The sequence below is a fragment of the Ochotona curzoniae genome, unplaced genomic scaffold, assembly GCF_017591425.1.
Source record: "Ochotona curzoniae isolate NIBS_2020 unplaced genomic scaffold, NIBS_Ocur_1.0 contig_3527, whole genome shotgun sequence".
NCBI classification, from domain to species: domain Eukaryota; kingdom Metazoa; phylum Chordata; class Mammalia; order Lagomorpha; family Ochotonidae; genus Ochotona; species Ochotona curzoniae.
The window spans coordinates 182526-204100 of record NW_024465897.1 but is presented as its reverse complement, the minus strand read 5'-3'; the positions used below and the strand labels follow the sequence as shown (position 1 = coordinate 204100).

Below are 21575 nucleotides of genomic sequence, written 5' to 3'. Positions count from 1 at the left end.
TGTGCAGGACAAAGTCCAATGCTAGCTTTGGGCACTGTTGACACGGATTTTCACAAAGTAGAAATTTAAACAGATGTGTGTACAGTTGTAATTATCCAATCAAAACATCTCTTTTTGACTTGAATTCACACAATAACTTAGCTCAGCCCAAAATCATGTGCAGATCCGTTTCCCTTCGCAGGGCTAGAATCACCTGGTAAAAAGACACTATCTGTTGGATTCTTTTCCCCCCTGGGAGCCAGTGTCCCAATTCTCAGGGATCATTGGTTGTGCCTCCATGGCCTTTCTTGATCTCTTGGATCTAGTCGGTGGACTGGGGAGATTTCAGATCCTTCAGACTGTTTTCTTTGTCATTGCAACCCTTTTCGCTTATCCACATCTGCAATTGGAGAACTTCACTGGAGCCATTCCTGAGCATCGCTGTTGGGTCCCCCTCCTTGACAATCACGCTGTCTCTGACAATGACACAGAGCTCCTCAGTCAAGAAGCTCTCCTAAGAGCTTCTATCCCGCTAGACTCAGACCTGACGCCAGAAAAATGCCATCGCTTCATTCATCCACAGCGGCAGCTCCTGCATCTGAACGGGACCTTCCTCACTATAAGTGAATCTGACACAGAACCCTGTATGGATGGCTGGGTGTATGACCAAAGCTCCTTCTACTCTACCATCGTGACAAAAGTAAGAGAACCCATTTTTCTCTAATGAGTATGTGACCTGGGTACTTACAAATAACACACGTTATGAGTATACTTCAAGCCTTTGAATATCATGTAGGTACTCATTGTTCATTTATTCAGCCAGCCATCGCTTCTATATTAAAGGTCATATATGTTTAATGTTCTATATGTTTAATGTTCAGTATGTTCGATGAGTCTAATAAAGTCAAAAGTAGATATGACTGTGCCATCACGTGCTTCCTGTCACAATTTCAGCAAGTCCTATATTTTTTGTAAATGATGTATTAAAGAAAGCTCAGCCTTGATCTTGAATGAAAAATATCTTGGAAATTGATCAAAATCTTCACTCTCAGAATCCTATCCCCAGAACAGTCATAGTGGTCTATACAAAGGAGGCCTATAGTGACATGTGGAAAATTCAGTAAGTTCATAAATATCCTCAAATGATTGCACGTTGTGAACACCTGTGAGAACAAGTTAATATGAGGTCATTAATATAATCTGCAGCTTTAGACAGGATGCCTCAAGAAAACTATGTTTGAGCTGTGTCTAAGTGGCAAAATTCAGTAACTATAGAAAAGGAATGCTAGACAAGACGATAGGCACTTGACATCCTGAAGCTTGCGTTCTTGTTAAAAGGGCTTTGATCTGGCCATATTGAGGTCCTGTGAATTCTGCTGTGCTGGTTCCTTCTCTTCTAGTGGGACCTGGTGTGTGCGTCAGAATCACTAAACTCAGTGGTCCGATTCTCTGTCATGACGGGGATGCTCCTGGGAGGCGTCTTCTGCGGCCATTTAACAGATAAGTGAGTGACTGCTTCACCATTCTCTTTGTTAGAATGCAATTTCTGAATTGTTCATCAACAATAAAATGTTTTTGGCAAATCATGCTGTCCTGGGGAGAACTTACTCTCCAGACACCTGCAAGCACAACTGAAAAACTACTGTCAATTGTAGTGAGGGCAGTTTTCTGAGGTTTGTGTTCTGAGAACCATGGGACACAAAATGACATTTTCATAAGACATGGTGGTATTTTAAGAGAGTGTTTTAAAAAGGTACCAGAGCATGTGGTTTAGAGACATGAGGATTATGTTGCAATTCTTGGGATTCAGCCTAAGCAAAGACACACACAGAAGGAACATGGTGTTGTTAGCATTGGCGAGAGTTACTGCATTAGCCCTTTCTGGATCCGAGGTACCGAATGCTTGTGGAACAGAGAATATTCAGCACATCTTTGTTGACTGAGTCTGTTGAACAGACATTCTTATAACACTCACGTGTCACTGGTGGAGCATTGAAACCTTTTATCAGCATTCTTAATTGTTAAAACACAAAAACCATTTTAATCTTTTAAACATTATTTATTTATTTTCAAAGTCAGAGTTAGAAAAAGAGGGAGACAAAAAGGGAGAAAGATCTTCCATGTGCTGGTTGACTCGCGAAGATGGTCACAGCAGTCAGTGTTGGATCGGGTTGAAACTAGGAGGAAGGACCTTCATTTGAGTCCCCCAAGTATGTGGCAGGGGCCCAAGCAGTTGGGCCATTCTCTGCTGCTTTCCTCAGGCCATCAGGCAGGAAGCTAGAGTGGTGATGGACCATCTGGGATTCAAATCTGCACCCATAGGGGTTGCAGGTGTCACAGACAGGAGCCTTATCTGCCACATCTCAACACCAGTCCCTAGAGTTAAACTTCACAACCATGCAAAGAAACTGATCTAACAATGGATGTCACAGTTGTGGAGTTACAGAGTGGGGGAATTTTGTCTCCTCAAACAGACAACCATTAACCAGCCATGTAAACACTGAGAAATAAAAATGGATTCCTACCTTAAAGGGATCCTTACCATTCTCCATCATTATGCCACTTAGCTGTGGACTGTGTTGTCTAGAGCTGTGAGTGAAAGACAAGAGTTTTCATTCTAAGAGTTCAGTAACCTGGCACTGTGTGAGATAGTTAAATTCTGATTGGTCACAGGCGATAAAAATGGAGAACTGGAGGAGCCTGCTACTTGCTAGTGATGAAGAACTAAATGAATCTGCAGAGTCACGATCATTTAAGTATTTTTAAATGTGCCATAAAGCTGAGAGTACTGAATGACATTGTGAACAGAGGGACATGATGAAGTTGATGAAATGAACATGTTTAAAATAACATAGGTAACATTGCATAATACCTGGAACTAAAAATCATCTAGAATTACTCTCATTATAGAATGCATAAATTTAGATAAAACTGAAACTATTCTGTTAGTGGGTTTTTGACACAGCCTAGGGGGAGAATAAACTACTCTGCATAGTAATGTGAGTATCAAGCCATTTTTAAAGACTTATTGTCTTTGAAAGGCAAAATGACAGAGACTGGGAGAGAGAGGAACCAGTCTTCCCAGGAGGATTGCTTTGAATTAGCTAGTACCCTATGACCTAAATACCTCCCAGCAGACCTACCTCTCCGGTGCTGTAATTAGATCAATAGTCCACACTAATACATCAACATCAGCATTAATCCATGAAATGTTAGCACAAGACTTTGAGGGGTTTACAGATCTACATGAGTTTGGGTGTCGTCTTATTTATTCCAAAACAGATAAGATTTTCATTTAGAAAAATACTGAATATTCTAATCTAATAGTATTACGCCATTTTCACTAAATTTAATTGTTCTTGTAACGTTCTCTGGCTTCTAAGTCATCAAATTTATTCCTACTTAACTAATCGTTGAGGTAATAAATTTATTGTAACTTTAATTTCTGATTAGTAATTATTGCTATATGAAATGAAACTGACTTCTATATTGAGCCTTTATCTTGCCACCTCAATAAATTCACTCATTAGTTCCAGTCATGTTATTATGGATTCCTTCAAGTCTTCTACATAGCCATACAGTCTGCAAGTACAGATAGTTTTTCTTGCTGATATGTAGATATGTTTATATATTCACCAGTGTATGTTTTAAATAGGATTGGAATGTAGGTCTATGTAAGTTTGTAACATCTTTAGATGCTCACAGATGCACTTCACACTTTCTTTTCAAATGAACAGCCTTTTCAAATAAATTTGGGGAACATGATTTAAAATAAACTCACATAGATATTCTCAAGCTATTAAATATAATATTATTATACCAAGTATAATAACAACTTAATAATAACCTTGCTGTGTGAGTTAACAGCTCCAGGTCACAGTTGGTTCCTTTAATAAAGGTTGATGTTCTCTACTGCTGGAGTCCAGAGTAGGTTTAGATAGCCTTGCTGACCATCCTCTAAGCAGGGGTCAGGGAAGACGCTCCTTCCATTCTATGTGTTTGAAATCTGCAAATTTGTGAGCTGTGTTGTGACATAATGCAGAGGGCACCACCTGCAGTGCCAGCACCCTATAATCTTTCCAATTCAAATCCCAGCTGTTCTACTTTCAACCCAGCTCCCTGCTAATGGTAGGGGAAAAGTAGCAGAAGATGGACCAAGTGCTTGATCCCCTGCTACCCATGTGGGAGTCCTGGAAGAAGCACCTGACTGGGGAGTGAACCAATGAATAGAAGATTTCTACCTCGCTCTCTCTTTATCATTTCCAAATAAATAAATAAACTTAAAAAAAAACCTTCAAATGTGAAGAGTCCAATTCATTTCTAGTTTCATTAGAAAGAATGGATAAAACCAAAAGGGAATTTATCTAGATGTACCTGAAGTCACATGAAAGTGATTCTGCAGCCCATGTTGAAATGCCATTAAATGAATCCAACTGGATTAAAAGAATCAGAAACAGAATCCTGTTATACCTTCAGGTTGTAAGAAAAACAGAGTGTAATATCTAGTCAGATTGTGCATTAATAGTCAATGAGGAAATACTCTTTACATTGTGCACAACACAATTTTTTAATGTAAAGCATGAGCAATTATCATATTTCTCATATTGTGAGATTTTATTATAGTCTCATCATAGCCTTGTTTGTATAGACGCTATTCCAGTCTGAACTGAAAGATGAACATAGAACTTAGACATACGTGTGGTAAACGCTCAAACTACACAAGACTTAACAGTGCCACCATGTGACTGTGCTCTGAGAACAGACAAGTGTGTAATCATTTTCTGAGTCTCCATTTTTGTTCATTGGACTGGGTTACTGGTCATGCAGAAATAGCACATGTCATCATGTCCAAGTTGTCTGCGGAGGTGTCCACTTTCCCAGGCACCCCTGGAACAATGGATACATGTGTATTTTTCAAGATCTTTTCTCTGTTTCTTCATGCTCACCCTACCCAATTCTTTCCACTTCTACCTCTATGGTTGGAGGCTGTCTTGCGTCCTGTTCTACTGGAAACATAACCTGCAGGATCTGTAATTTCAGAATCAGAAGACAGGGTCTGTTAACAAGCCCATTGGCAACTGTGATGCACCATTCTTTTCACACCTATTTAGACATGACCTGTGTGGCCCCGGAGTCCCAATTCCTGATTCAGAGCTTGTGTTACTTAGCCAGGGTTTCCATAGCAAAATTCCATGCTGGATGATTTGAAATGACTTCTCACAATAGAGGAGGCTGGGAATTCCAATATCAAGGTCATGACCAATTTGGTTTCTACTGAAGGTTTTCTCTTTGGTTTGTAGGTAGCAGATTTCTCCCTACATCCTCACATAGAGGTGTTAATGGGATTGCAAACAAGCTCTTTGTCATCTCTACCTGTAAGGGCACCAATGTCAGATGAAACCCTTACTCCTCTATTCCTGTCTATGCCTGCTCATTTCCCAAAGACAACCTCTCCACACGCCACCTCTTTGAAAACCAGTGTTCAATAGGCCAACTCATTCCATATCAGAATTCTCCCATTCTAGACACTGTACAGACTCTGCATTATGCCAACTGATCTTGTTAATATGAAGACAGTTGTGATGAGTTCTATTTTCCACCATTGCAGCCCATCTTCAGTAGTTTGAGTTGATCTTCGAGATCTACTGGTAGCACATTAGCAAAGAATGTTTGAAATATTTGATGTCTACTTACAAATGGAGAAGGCTTGTTCTGAGAGCTGCCGTTGATAATCTGTTAACACTTGAAGTGCAGAGTTGCTTGTTAAAAACCCACCAAATGTCAAAGCAGGCTTACTTTTCGAAAACTTTTATGTATGGTTATGGTTTCCAATTGCTAACCTGTTCTCCTTTCTCAGGTTTGGGAGGAAGTTAATGCTCAGATTCTGCCTCCTGTTGTTGGGCATCGCTGGCACCTGTACAGCCTTTTCTCCCACCTTCCTCATTTACTGCTTACTTCGCTTCTTGTCTGGGGTGGCTATCTCAGTCATCATATCAAATAGTTTTTTGCTCAGTAAGTCAACATTTTGGATCTTGGATATTTTACAAACTTTTGCCTTTGCCCTTGAAATTCTACTTTTGTGTAAAGCAAAGTCCTCCTGTTTGTGTTTTCTTTCAGTTCTAGAATGGACATTGCCCCAGTTCCAAGCCATGGGAGTTATACTGGTAACCAGTGCTGGCAGTATTGGACAGATAGCTCTGGGTGGCCTGGCTTTTTTCATCCGTGAGTGGCACATCCTCCAAATGGTGTTTTCTGTGCCATTTCTCATCTTCTTTCTGTCCTCAAGGTATACGCCTGTTCACTTTTTATATTAGAGGATGTGGAGGTGCAAGGTATAGGCAATACATGTGGAATTTGTGTACATGTGAATTGCTATGTCCTTGGTCAACATTTGAGCATGTGCTATACTAATCTATTCTCTGTGTCCAATTTGGGAAGCGTAACAGATACAGTTGTCAGATAACATTAAGAATACAGATTTACATTTGCTTGTCAGATAAAAGACAAATATATTCCATATGCTACTCCATATGTTGCCTGAACCACAGCTACACTGAGTGTTATTCATTGTGTGCATGAAATTTTCTATGTATCCAAGTGTCTTTTAATTTTATGCTTAATTACCAAGTCCAAATTTCAAATACGTGGTGATTAGTGTAAATACAACAAAAACATTGCCTGATATGTAGTTTATTTAGGAATTATTCATTATTTACTTATGTAAATATTTACCTAAGCAGAGTGCATTTTTATTTGCTAAAACAACAACAAAAAATCCTTGGATAAGACAAGGACAAATGAATCCTGTTCTGTAACATCTGCAAAGAAAGTTCAATAAGTGGTGAGGTCATTCTTGTAATTCCCTAGTAATGTTGCAAGAGACAATGTATTTATGCCTCTACATATAACCTAACTAGTGACGGGCATTTCACAGGAAAGGGAAGCTGTCTCGGGATATTGATCAGGGGAAAATGATGAAGCAAAAACTGGCTGCATGTTTCTCCTGTTCTTGGACAGGTGGCTGGCAGAATCTGCTCGCTGGCTGATTATTACCAACAAACCAGAGAAGGGCCTGAAGGAGCTCAGGGAAACTGCACGCAGGAATGGGAAGAACGTGGAAGACACCTTAACCATAGAGGTGAACCAGGAAGGGAACTGGTAACGGAGTGTAGGAGAAACATTACCTGAAATACACACTAGTCAGTATTCAGCAGGTGAATAAGGGTGGGAGTTCGGGACTGGGCATGGGAGTGCCTCGCTTCATTATCCTGATTCCCAATACATATTGACACTTACTATTTCACCGTTTATATAGTGAAAGAGAATGCATGTTAATAAAGAGAGCGGACATGGGTGATTCACTTACAGAGAGAGTGGGCACTTAGTATTAATTGTGAAAATCGCACGAATCCCATTCTATGTCACAGAAAGTAACACAAACAAATCACTCCTTGCTGTTTAATAGTCTTTGGTCCTTTTCCTCAGGGGGGCTAGGAAGGATGGGTTCATGATGCTGAAAATAGCACAGAAGAAAATGTACGTATCCAATCACTCACCTCATGACCCTTCATTCAAGATATACTTGGCACTCTTCTCATGGCACCACAGAAGTGATTGTGTCAGTCCAAACCTCTGTCCTAAGAGGCTTACATTTTACTTATTAAAAGTTCCAAGCCCACAACTGAGTGGACATGCTTCAAAAGTCTTTCTCTTCTTCTCAGACCTCTCCTTTAGAAAGCAATAGGACTGTATGTCATGAAAAAATTATTTACATAGAAGTAAACCATTAGATAGCAACATAAATAGTTCATCACATAGTATGTTAAGTATTGAAAAATTATAGTACAGTAGGCACATTGCTTAATCATGAATAACTGTATTATTACGTCAGGGTCCCAATATCAAGGTGGTTTCACAATAATAAGAGAAAAAAATAATAGTTTTTTAAATATTTGAGTGTGATCAAGACGAAATAAGACGAAATATTCTCCCTTAACAAATTTAAATGGAATTTTAAGTTGAATTAATTGTTAACAGATTTAATCTGATATATAGATATAATTCTAGGACTCTAATGATATTACCTTCCCCTTCCCACTTCTCCCTTTTTCCCACCCTCTTTCCTTCTTCCTTATGTTTTTTATAGTTTTGGGGGTAATTTTTTTAACTTTACAGTGATAAGGATTAGTAAAAGGTAAAAAAAAAAAACAAAAACAAAAACAAAAAGACCTTGGTTTGTGGAAATACAGACTATAAACAATAACTCCATGGGAAAAAAAAATGACCATTTCATCTATATGCAGTCTAGTTCAAAGTACATAATTTTGAGCTGACTCTAGAAGATTTCAAACAGTGCTGGTAATATTCAGTTTCCACTGTGGATACAAGGAACACGAAAGGGGTCCAGAGTGGCACTGAGGGGTCCTTGCTGATGGACTAGCAAATTCTTCTGACAGAGGTGTTATTTGTTTTCTCTGTCAACTTCTCCAGTTTTCGACCCTTCTATTTTTAGCCCTTCTTTTTAAAAACAAAATTATGAAGACCAACAAGGTAAGCAGCTGCTGTGACACTTGCATGCCGTATGTTCGCCAATTTGAGCGCCAGCTGTTGCGCTTCTGATCCAGCTCCATGCTAATATACCTGGGGAGGCAAAAGAAAATGGACCCAGTGTGTGGGTCCCTGCCACCCACGTGGGAGATCCAGATGAAAAGTTCCTGGCCTCTGCCTTTGCCCATGTACAGTCCTAGTCATTGTGGTCATTTGCGGAGTAAACCAGTACACAAGAAGATTTTCCTTCTCCATCTCCTTCCCTCTCTTCACTTTACTGTCTCTTACTGTCTCTGTATCTCCCTTTCTTGCTGTTTCTCTCTCGAAGTAACTTGGTCTTTCAAACAAATAAATAAATATTTTAAAAAGAAATAAGGCAAGATAATAGATGCTTACAGGTATTTGAGAACTTCCCTCAAGGCATATGCCCGGCAAATGCAGAGCTAACATTTGATCATGATCAAGCCTGGCAGCAGAGGATGCCACTCCAATATCTCCCCTCCACACGCTTGCCTAGGCATCATTGTCGGTTTCTCACTCATGGAAAGAGGATACGCTAGAATTTTCCTGACAGAGGCTAACAGAAGAATCGAAATCAGATTTCACAATGTAACTTGCTTTTCTTTACACAGCAAATAGCCATCTGAGAACTAAGCACAGGGACCAGGTCCGAATGGACTTCGGACCCTAATACAAGTGTACTTCCCAGGTGCATCCCATCCCCCACCTGAATCTCCAGCCCTACAGTGCTTTCCAGTCTTGGGCTATCACTGCCTAAATACTCTGATGTTTCTTTTAGCTTTCTACCACTTTTGCACTTGTCAATGCATCTCTAATGTTTGCATTTCCTACCAGAAAGCAAGAGAGCAGATCTCATGTCCTATGGGTGCCCTAGTCATGCCCTGTGCTCCCATCCTGGCCCACTCTTTGTAAAAACTGAGTAGTGTGTTGTTGATGTTGTTGAAGGTCGTGAGATCCACCATGAAGGAGGAGCTGGTGGCTGCACAGATAAAACCTTCTGTGTGTGACTCATTCCAAAAACCCATCCTGCGGAAACGGATCATACTCTTGTCCTTTGTGAGGTAGGCGTCACAGAGTGCCTGAGGAACATGAAAGCTGTTATTTCAATGGGTGCAACAAGTGGTTGGGACAGACTTGGGGAGAAAAGGTAAGAACGCTGTGAAGATCGTACATGTTTGGAGATGAGCAAAGGGATGTAAAACTGACATGGAACCAAGTAAGTACAGGATGGGGAACTTTGTTTTCACATAGCTCTACTAGAGATATTACAAGAAACTGACCACGTTAACTTTATAATTATATATATTTTAACTTTAGGGGGATTTGTTTCCTTCTTAACGGGGGCAAAATTACAGTAAAGGACACTAGCGATTATGTCTCAATATGTTCATCTCACAGAATGTCATGTCACAAACTTTAAATAAATACAGCATGCTGCCCCATGAATATTTACAAATATACAGGTCAAAATGTAGAAAAATGTAGAAAATCTAGAATTCTAGAAGGCTCTACCACATAACATCCATTATCATACTTCCACCCTCAAAAAAAAAAAAAACCTTAACAAGAATTAGGACTTTTCTCATTCTACAATATCTTCTGATGATTTAAAAATAATGGCCATTCAATTATTTTTTTTCTACAACACAAGTAGCACCTTTATACTTTCACCCCAAGAAGTGACCGCCTGGACTGAAATGTTGGTATTTGTAGAACACAGGCTCTAGGTTTTGTGACATACATCTTTCTTCTTTTGTTCACTACAGATTTTCAAACATCATGGTCTTTATTGGCCTAAATGTCCACCTGCAGCATTTTGGGAGCAATATTTTCCTGTTGCAGGGCTTCTTTGGGATAGCCAACCTCCTGGGTAACTTTGTGGCACTGCTGGCACTGAACCACTTAGGCCGTCGGGGAAGCCAGGCCATGTTCTGCTTCACTCTGGGGATCTCCATTCTGTCCCTCACAATCATGCCCCAAGGTAAGAGAATAAAACAAGCAGGAAGAAGAAATTATTCTCTCCACCCCTACTTTCTTTTTTTTTTTTTAAGATTTATTTATTATTTTTATTGGAAAGGTGGATATACAGAGAAGAGGAGAGACAGAGAGGAAGATCTTCGATTTTCTTTCCAATGGTTTACTCCCCAAGTGACCGCAATGGCTGGAGCTGACCCAATCCAAAGCCAGGAGCTAGGAGCTTCCTCCAGGTCTCCCATGGGGGTGCAGGGTCCCAAGGCTTTGGGCCATCCTCAGCTGCTTTCCCAGGCCACAAGCAGGGAGTTGGATGAGAAGCGGGGCCACCAAGATTAGAACCGGCGACCATATGGGATCCTGGCACATGCACGGCAAGGACCTTAACCACTGCACTATGGTGCTGGGCCCACCACCCTTACTTCACTCAGTTGCCACACTGGCTGTACCTGTCTGGAACAAGAAGGAACAAGGTAGTTGAGTTGTGAAGATTTCCTAACCTGAAAATTCAGCACTGATTGTGCCATTGAGTTGCTGGTAAAAGAATTCAAAATCAGTAAAATCGGTGTGAACATATGGCTACCTTCCCCACATCCGAGAAGGACCTGTACACTGGTGCTGTTGAATCTGGGACCCTGCTGGTAGACAGAGACTTTCCGCTTGACTTTTCACTAAGCAAACTTGTCAATATACATGACATGATTGTACCTACTAAGTATGACTCATCCCATGTAGGAAACAATATTTTCAGTTCCTCTTTCATGGTATTCCAGCTTTGGAGACAATACACTCCTCCATCTGCATGTGTCCATTTGTGGGTCATGCACTGCACCTTGATTTGCAAGAGTCGAATTCAAGAAATAAAACTTCCTGGGCCCGGCGGCGTGGCCTAGCAGCTAAAGTCCTCGCCTTGAATGTGCCCGGGATCCCATATGGGCACCTGTTCTAATCCCGGTAGCCCCACTTCCCATCCAGCTCCCTGCTTGTGGCCTGGGAAAGCAGTTGAGGATGGCCCAAGGTTTTGGGACCCTGCAACCGTGTGGGATACCTGGAAGAAGTTCCTGGCTCCTGGCTTCGGATAGGCATAGCATCTGCCGTTGCACTCACTTGGGGAGTGAATGTTTGGACGGAAGATCTTCCTCTCTGTCTCTCCTCCTCTCTGTATATCTGACTTTCCAATAAATAAATAAATCTTTAAAAAAAAAAGAAAAAGAAATTAAATTTCCTTATCAACACACAGTAAAGTGTCCAGAATAAAAAGTGTTAAGTGATTATAACTTTTAGAATCAAGTTTACAGAATGAATGATCCTATGTAATGAATTGGGGAAATAGGGTTGTCACCATACCTCACCTAAATCACAGGATGCATTCCACATGGCATGACTGTATGGTCGTGCATTCTAGGGCATAAGTAGCTACTGTATCCTGTACACTTCAACTACATCCCCGAGAAGCAGTGCATTCCACAGGAGCGCCCCTGCTCCTGGATGTCCTCATGCTTGCTGCCTTGCAACAGAACTCTGAAGTCCTAAATCTCCCAGAAGAGTTGTTTTTTAATTGCATTGGAAGTAGACTCTGAAATCCCCATCATGTTTTACAAAGTTTGAAAAGAAAAATCCCAAATGGAGGTCCGAATTTTTGATCCCTTCCTATGCTAGATCAACATTCTCTTGAACTGGTCCTCTACATCCTCTTGACTTTTCACTCTCTCCTACAACAGCATTTTCTTGTCAATGTCGTACTTGCACTTCGTTGCTCAGCTCCTCTGGGACGTGTATGAGCCTGTTAGCCCTTAGTAATTTTTCCTCTATGGCAGTCCTTCCCCACGAAGAAACCGAAGGCTCAAGAAGGAAAAATGAGAGCAAGATCCTGCTGCTCTCGTAGTCTTCCCCCGGTTTGGCAAGTCTCTGTTGTGCAGGGATAAATCATGGAATCAATCAAGCTGCTTTATTTAAATATATCAGTCACAGCAGGTAGAGAAATCACACAGCTATTGGTCCTTGCGTTTTACACCACAAACACTCGGATCTGTATTTACTCTACAAGCTGCAGGGTGTGTACGACTGGAATTGGGGGGCTGTAAAGCTTGTAGGGCGTTGATTTTCTGAATTTCACTGGTCTCTTTTCAAGACATGGAGACCCTGCGTATGGCTTTGTCAGCTTTCGGAGGAGGACTTTCCAGTGCAGCTACCAGCAGTTGTGTTACCCATGGAAACGAACTTCTTCCCACAGCAATCAGGTAGAAACGTACGGAAAATCTGTCAGGGTTACACATGGATCTTTCCAGCTAGTTGGGACTTGTGTGGGGAATGGAAACTAAGACTTGTAAGTTACCAAAATTCTCACTTAGAAGTTATCAGTTACAATAGTATGAATCCTAATTAAGCTCAAGTTTTCTGAAAACTGCCTTTTTTGCCTATAATATTTTAAAATAGAACATATCTGAATGCACTAATAGACTTGAAAATAATTAGCAAAGAAGAGGATGCATTTTTAAGTGATTTGGATAAATATCTAAAGCTATCAAGTGAACATGACAAGATATAAAAATATTAGTCTTGTATATTTAAAGTATCCATAAAACACAAAGATACTCAATAAAATAACAGGAGTCTTGCAGCAATGATCTGAATGTTTTGGATTGTCAACTTGCATGTGTCTAAACATGATCAAATAACAAACCACAGTACATAGGAATATATTTTGACTGAATTGCTTTTGTGTTGTGTTCCAAGAGCAACAGCCTTAGGAATTATCACAATCGCCGGTAGTATCGGGGCTGCCCTGGCTCCTCTGATCATGATTGTAAGGATTTACTATGTGCCCTTGCCCTGGATCATCTATGGAGTCTGCTCCATCCTCTCTGGCCTTGCTGTGCTGCTGCTTCCTGAGACCAAGAACCAGCCCCTACCTGACTCCATCCAGGATCTGGAGAATGAGTGAGTGAATCTGGTAGCTGTGCTGAGAGCATCTGCGTGCCAGGAGCTTGTGACGAAAAAGACAAAGCACCAGGCTGCATTAAGTCACCCCTCAGTGATCTCAGCTCTCCCCTGCTGCTGTGCACCTCTAGGTTTAGCAGAAAAGAGCTGAAATGGAGTTTTTTCTGTCTTCCCTTCTGTAGTATAGCATACACATTCACACAAGAGGTTGCCCCAGTCGCTGGAATCCTGTGGTTCCAAGATTGTTGGGAAGATGCTATTTAAGTATATATTAATCATTTAAAAAAAACGCGGGCGGGGGCGTGGGTCGGGGACGTGGCTAACTACTAAGCTGTAGTCACTCTCCGAAATGGCAGTGTACCTAAGGGATAAAGTCCTATTACGTTGCCTATGAGATTGAGTCCTTGTGGTTCTCCCCGGGAATGAACAAGTTTGCAAAAGACAAGAAAGGTACAATAAAGGAACATTTAAAAAATGATAAAAGATTGGGTAGGATTGTAAATCTCTTGCGGGCTTTGATATTTCCAAAGACCCCTTTGGAGACTGGAAGGATGTCCTAGCGTGAGCATGGGCACTCGGTGACGCCTTCTCAGCTCCTGACTTCGAGCTTGTCTCTGACATCACAAGATTCGCTGTAGAGCTTGGATGTGGGCGGGTGGGTCCCAGTTCTTACCAAAGCTGGCGTCCCGTCAGCAAAGAGTGCAGGGACTGCCTGTTTTCCCCGTGGCCCTCCATGTTTGTGCTTAGTCGTGGTTTGCTTTGTGTCTGTCTCAGGAGAAAAACCAATCAGGAAAACAGCCTCATCAAAGTGACACAGTTCTAGCGGATTCCACAAGCCGACTGCTGATCGATCAAAGCGCAAGACAAAGCAAAGCCATCAGGATCATTCCGTAATATTCACAAACTTGAAACTGAATAAACAGCTATGACAGAAAAACGGTTCCCACCTAGGATGGTGGCACTAACTTACTGTCTATAAAATATTCATCGTTGAACACAGTAAAACATTTTAGAAAAAAATCCTACTCTAAAGGAAATCATGACACGATGTGCCATGGTAAATACTTAACATATTGTGGGATGGAAAAGTAGAGTAGATTTAAAGCAATGAGTCTTTTCCAATTCATTAATAATAATAATTGATGTAATCATTCTAGTGTGAATGCCAACAGTTTCGAAACAACTTAAAAATGTAGTAGCTCAAAACTTGTCTAAAAATGAATAATTAACACAATGATTCCTAAAAAATGAGTTTCATGAAATAAGGATAAGTCAGGAGAGAACAAGCCGGAGTTGGATGTGGTTATTTTGTCATCACAAATTGTCAGTCTGAATAAAGGGTTATGTAGTCAAGTCTGAGGGACATCAAAAAAATTTGTGGAGAAAAGGAATTAAAAGATAAGCTTTGTTTGGTACATAAAATTTTGAAACCTATGTGTAGCTTTTAAGTAGCTTTTCTGAGACATTTAGAAGATTTCCAATTATGGATTTTTACCAAAAGACTGTTTGGGTGTTGTTATCAAACAAAGGAGTCTTAGCAAGAAAAAAAAAGGATAATGGGAAATACATTATGAGAAAGATATGTACTGGTTTGAAGAATTTTTATTTTTACATCCAAGTAAACTTATGAAATCTTATTTTAACATATCTGGACAGGGTTTTGTTTGAGGCACAAATATGGATAACACATCGGTTTGAAAAGAGCAACATGCACTCTGCTAAAATTAAAGCAAGAAGAAACCTCAAATTCCTGGTAAAGCATGAATGGCAGAATGAAATCCATGATGCTTTATAAGACGGTATTAGGACAATGCCTCAAAGAAAGCAATTTACAAATGGATGACTTGTTTGAAGAAGGGATGAGGTGATACTGACCATGGAGCTCATAGCAGCAAACCACCCAAAGAACTTGTAGGGAAAAAACAATCTTCTCTATCCCCTAATCAAAGTGGCACAGTGAATAAAAGTAGAAACTCTGGACTCTCCATTGATCCAACTGATCCACTTCAGACTGAAAAATTTAAATGGAGCAGGTGTTCTGCTTAAGTGGATTTGGAAAGTGCTGTGCCCAAATCAGCTGCAGACCGATACAGCAATTTCCAAGGAACTGTAAGAAGTGCTATTGAAACGCTTAAGAGTTCCAAAAAGAATTAAAATGAGAGATAAAGCATATCTTCAGTGCAATGATCTTCAAGACAAAGCAATCTCAAAGCAGTATTACCACAAAGGACAAGAGAAGAGCTGAGACAGTAGTGACAGTTAGGGAGATTGCTCAAGGTAACTCTGACTTTTTGGAGGACCAGACTTATCCCATGTGCTCATTTATGATGGGATTTTGACAAGAAAAACACTCAAGGTCCTTCACCATTGTAGTTGTCCTGCTTAAATAAAAGCAATTTTGTGACACTTTTTAAAAGAAACAGACATCCCAGTTGTGCTTCTTTTGAATTCTTTTTCTCCAATATTAACAAATCTTTAAAAGGTAGTCCCCATTTCTTCAATTAATAGTGTAAAAATGATTGTACTGACATGGCTAAATTCCTAAAGCCTCAAGTGCTTCAGGGATGCACTAGGCAGCTGGTATCATCGCTTACAACAACGTCCTAAACTTCATGAAGACTACGCTGAGACATGAAGTTTGCATTGTTTAGGTTTACCTTTCATTTCCATTTCTGCGTGAACTCTGTGGTGTTCCCTTGTGACCTCTGACAAAGAGCAGGATTCATGACAAAGGATGAGATCCAGGCTGAAACCCACTATCTTCTCTTGATGTGATCTCAAGACAAATATACCACCTTTGCTTTACTTCATTTTTTTTTTAATTGTGCCAGTATGTCTAGTCTGTATTATTGAGAATGTGAATTAGGCTCTGCCTGCTGTTGGGAGGAATAAAAAATGCATGTACGTATTTTTAAAAATCCATCAGAGTCTTCCTTATGGCTTCTGTTTATTTTTCTTCTTTATGAAAATTGCACTTATGTATCTCAAGGATCCAAACTTCTCCTCATCATTATAATATCAGCTCAAAGTGAGCAGGCTCAAAGGGTAGACTATTATTTAAATTAGATTTGCATAAATCAGATGCATACAACACAAACAATACATAAATCAAAATATGATAATATAATGTAATCCAGCTCTTACAAGTCAAATAGATCATAGTTTTTAAATTCCTATTCCAGGACACTTCTTTCTGATCTACTGTTACTTAACAAAGATCTCCCACCCTTCAGCCAAATCACATCTATTTTTCTTCACTTCTCTTTAGCCCTCTTGTATAGTTTTTTTTGAAAAGATAACCTGTTTTTAAGGATCTGCAGATTTTTTATTTGAAAAAACACAAGATTTTTTATCTGCCCCTCTAAAGAAACTATTTAGTTTTTACTCACTGTCTTACTGTAAAAGCATGAGAACATTTACAGAAATTTATTACGGCAACATTTCACCCATGGTAGCAAAGTCTATATTACTTAGGTATGACACAAATAGAAGCACACTTAAATCTAGCAGATTCGGTGGCAATTTTATTTTGTCCTTTATAGTTCTTGAAGGTTGATAATTCTGGAATAGATTGATGCAATTGGCTTAAATTCTCTTTTGAAGGCAAAGTCCAGCTGTTAGCGGGAGATGGAGTTACCTAAGAACTTGACTTCATACAGGAAAATTTACTTTTGAGATGGCTCCTTTCCTGGCTATTTTTTGGGAGGAAGCTCAGTTCGTGACAGCAGGATCTATACCAGTAAATATGCTCACCACATGACATGATGTTATTCTAGGTAACCAACCCCAGAAACATAGAGCTACGAAGACAGCATCCCCATTACCTTTGCTTTGGGGGTCTGAGCCGACGCCCTGCACCAATGACTTGGAGTGTTTCCCCTACATTTTCTTCTAGTACCTTCCTAGCCTCAGGTCTTACATTTAAGTCTTTGATCGATCTTGAATTGATCTTTGTATGTGGATCTTATTTCATTCATCTACATTTAAACATCTAGTTTTTCCAGCATCACTTTTTTGTAGAGATTATTCTTACTCTAATGTAGAAGTTTGAGCCCTTTTGTAAAAATCAGTTGTCTATCAGGAGAGGAGCTTTCTCTGGTCCTTACTTAGTTCCAAACCTTTGACTCCCCATCCTCTCTTGCACTGACCAGTAGGTTTGCACAGGAGCCCCAAAATTAGCTCAGATAGACACAGAGAGAGTAATATAAAAAGTTTTGAACAGAAAGGAAAGAGTCAGCTGGCCTATAATTGCTCAGCCTGTATCTTACTGGTCAGGCTCCCGATTTTGGCTTTTCCCAAAACTCACTAGGCAGGACACAGAGTTCAGCTATTCCTCACTTACTAAGTTATCAGAGATTTCTCTGCTCACCTGCCTAAGACTTTTCTACTCTTCAATTGTTAATATATAGCTTATTAGAGTTATAGCACTGTTTTGATTACCCTAAAATGCACGAAGTTCTGTAAAATCTCGCTTGAATATTATAAACTGCTAAGTTTTAATTTTAAAAAATCAGTTGTCTATATTATGTGAATTAACTTCCGGTCTCTCTGTTCTGTTCCCTAGATATATGGCTTGTCATCATGCCAGCATCATTGTGCTTTAATCACTGTAGTCTTACAATATTTTTTGAAGTCAGGTATGCTAATGACTCTAGCTTGATTCCCTTATGATGACTTAGGCTATTCTGGGTTTTTTGTGATTGAATATTATTTTAGGATTATTTTTCTGATTCTATAAGGGGCAGTATTTTTATGTCATAGCAATTGCATTGAATTTGAAAATGGATTTAGGTAGAATAAACATTTTTAATCACAGAATAGACATTTTGATGATATTGATTCTTACCCTCGGTGAACAACAAATACCTTTCCATTTTTATGACTTTGCTGATCTCTTTCATGGATATTTTGCATTTTTTCATTGCAAATATCTGTCATGTCTTGGAATGGATATTTGATTATATGATTCATTTGTGGCTTTTGTGGCTTGGAATTCTTTCTTGGTTTCTCTTTCAGTGACTCCATCATTGGTATATTTTGAAAAGCTGGCTTTTGTAACTTTTTTAACCTGCAAGTTTACTGACTTGGTGTATCAATTCGAACAGTTTTTTTTGGTAAAGTGCTTATATTTTTACACATACCATAGCATGTCATCTGAACACATAGATATCTTGGCTTACTGTTTCCAATATTAATGTCCTTTATTTCTTCCTCCTCTCTAATTTTTCCTGCTAATGCTTCTGATATTACATTAAATATAATTTATAAACATAGTCCCATTCTAGATCTGAAGTAATATGGTTTTAGACATCTCCCCACCCACAGATTAGTTCATTTGTGATTTTACACTGATCTAGAGAGGATGAAAACCTTACAAAAATTGTCAGTAGCTTACAAAAATGTTATTCCACATAAGCTCATAAGGGCATCTGCTCCTATTCTTTTTGTTTTTCATTCCTCATGCATAACAAATGGGTCCTGAATTAAAGAATTTTTAATTTTTAAAAATGTACGTGTTTTATGACACAGTTCTATAGGTTCTGGAATTTCCCCTGTCCTCTTCTCAAATCCCCCCCCCTACTGATTTCCCCTGTATTATAAGCATATTACAGTCCTTCAAAACCAAAGGTCCATCATTCTGCTATTTAAGTGTATCCTGTTCTTGTACATATAGCTTATGGCAGAATTCAGCATCCTATTGTCAAGCTATATTTAACAGCTTCATTGGGAGTCCATTTTTTATTTGAAAGTAGAGATGCACACTGCATAAAATTCTTAATAATAGCATCCTATAGTCTTTTATTCAGATCTCTAGAACATTTATTTTGTAATCCCAATATTACCAAGCTTCCATTTTTAATCCCCTCATCAGCCTTGGGAAGTACACATGAAGAAATTTTTGCAGGGGCTTGCTTGGTGGTTCAGCAGGTCAATTCTCTACCCTCCGGCACTAACATTCCAAGTGTAAGCTGGTTTAAGTGCTGATTGCTCCATTTCCGATCCAGCTCCCTGCTTCTGGCCTGGGAAAGCATTAGAAGATGGCTGAAGTCTTTGATTCCTGCACCCATTAGAAGATCCAAAAGAAGCTCCTGGCTCCTTGCTTCAGACTGGCTCAGCTCCAGCCATTGTGGCCTCTTGAGTAGTGAACTAGCAGATGGAAGATCTTTCTCTGTGTGTGTGTCTCTACTTCTCTTAGTCTATTTTTATTTGAAAGTCAGATATACAGAGGAGGAGAGAGAGAGAGGAAAATCTTTCGGCCAAAGTCTTACTCCCCAAGTGCCCACAGTGGCCGGATCTGTGCCAATCTGAAGTCAGAAGCCCCCAAAGCTTCTTGCGCATCTCCCACACAGGTGCAGGGTCCCAAGGCTTTGGGCAATCCTTGACTACCTTCCCAGGCTACAAGCAGAGAGCTGGATGGGAAGTGGGGTGGCCGGGGTTAAAATTGGTGCCCATATGGGATCCTGGAGTGTGCAAGATGAAGACTTTAGCCACTAGGTCACTGTGCTGGGCCTTCTCTTTATAAATTTTCATTTTAAATAAAAACACATAAACTTCAAAAAAAATAAACATATGAGAAAAGATTCAGGCTCTCTAGCTGTCAGCAAAATACAAATGAAAACCACATTAAGGTTCTACCTAACACTAGTGAGATTGGCCTACATTCAGAACTCTACTAAAAACACATGCTGGAGTGTATGTTGGGAGAAAGGTACCCTCTTTCACTAATGGTAGGAGTGTAGGCTAGTACAACTACTACAGAAGTCAGTATGGAGCATGCTAAGATAGCTGAAAATAGACCAGTCATATGACCTATCTATCCCACTTGTGGGATATACCCTAAAGAAATGAAATCTATATATGAAAAAGGGAACTGTAGTCCTATATTAACAGCAGCACAATCTATAATAGCAAAGATATGGAAACAACCCAGATACCCGTCAAAAGAGGAGTGGATAAAGAAATTGTGGTACATCTACTCAGACATTAAAAAGAATGGAATTCTACCATTGGCAACCAAATGCTCCCAACTTAAGACCATTATGCTCAGTGATATAAGTCAATCCCAAAAGGACAAAGATCATATGTTCTTTCTGATATAAGGCAACCTTCATGCAAATTACAAGATCATAGCTCTTTCAACTGCTTCTGCTACATCTCAGGGGGGGTTGCTATTTTTGTTTCTATTAAGTTTTTATTATTAATTTCCTCTCTGACTCATATGTCACATGGTAACATCATTTGCTTCTTGCAGGCTTTTGATTTTCTTTTTCATTTCTTCAGCAACACATTGATAATTCAGTAGCATGTTATTTCATTTCATGGTGTTGCTAATTTTCTATTTATTCTCCCTGTTGTTGTTGATTTTGTTTTACAGCTTTTTATTTATAGGGATATATAGTAACTGTGTAATAGGGGTTATCATCTCCAAATGTGAAGATACAAAGCAGTATGCAACTCTATTTTAAAATTAAAGATGGGCTCCCATTGAAACTATTAAATGTATCTTGACATTAGAGCATGCTGAACTGTCTGCCATTGTCCATGCCTATAATGTCAAGATACACTTAAATAGCAGAACGATGGACTTTAGACTGATTGTGAAGGACTATCTTATTTTAATGATACAAGGGAACTCAGTGGGAGGTAGGATCTTGGACAAAGGGGAAGGGAAATCCACTAGCTCATAAATAACAAAACAAATTAGAATTTTTTAAAAAAGAAATCTTTGCAAAATAAAATCTGGTATTTGATTTTAATTACTTTAAACGAGTTTTCTTTTCAAAATTTATTTTTCTATGTTTGAAAAGCAAATAAAAAGTTAAAGGAGAGAAACACAGGCAGAAGAACAGAAAGATTTTCTCTTCTCTGATTGACTCCCCAAATGTCCACAACAGCTGGCATCGGGCCAGTTCCAAGCTAGGATCCCAGAACTAAATCCAGGCCTTCTGTATAAGTGGCAGGAACCCACATGTTGTGGCACTCCTCACTGTATCCCAGGACGCAAATTTGCAGAAAGCAGAGCCAAAATCTCTGATGTGCAATGCGAGATTCCCAAATGACACCTTTACCATGTCACATGCCTGCCCATCTCTCAGATTTTTAATATACTGAATTTT

General features: G+C 39.6%; 1 protein-coding gene across 1 annotated transcript; it reads left to right on the top strand.

Annotated features, from left to right (window-relative positions):
• Positions 1-277: 277 nt before the first annotated feature.
• LOC121157576 (solute carrier family 22 member 9-like) lies at positions 278-14999 on the top strand. The gene is made up of 10 exons (XM_040981861.1): positions 278-679; positions 1380-1483; positions 5837-5991; positions 6097-6265; positions 6997-7117; positions 9493-9608; positions 10314-10528; positions 12650-12758; positions 13255-13458; positions 14233-14999. The coding sequence occupies exons 1-10, from the start codon at positions 278-280 to the stop codon at positions 14279-14281; spliced, it is 1644 nt and encodes a 547-aa protein (XP_040837795.1). The 3' UTR covers positions 14282-14999.
• Positions 15000-21575: the final 6576 nt, after the last annotated feature.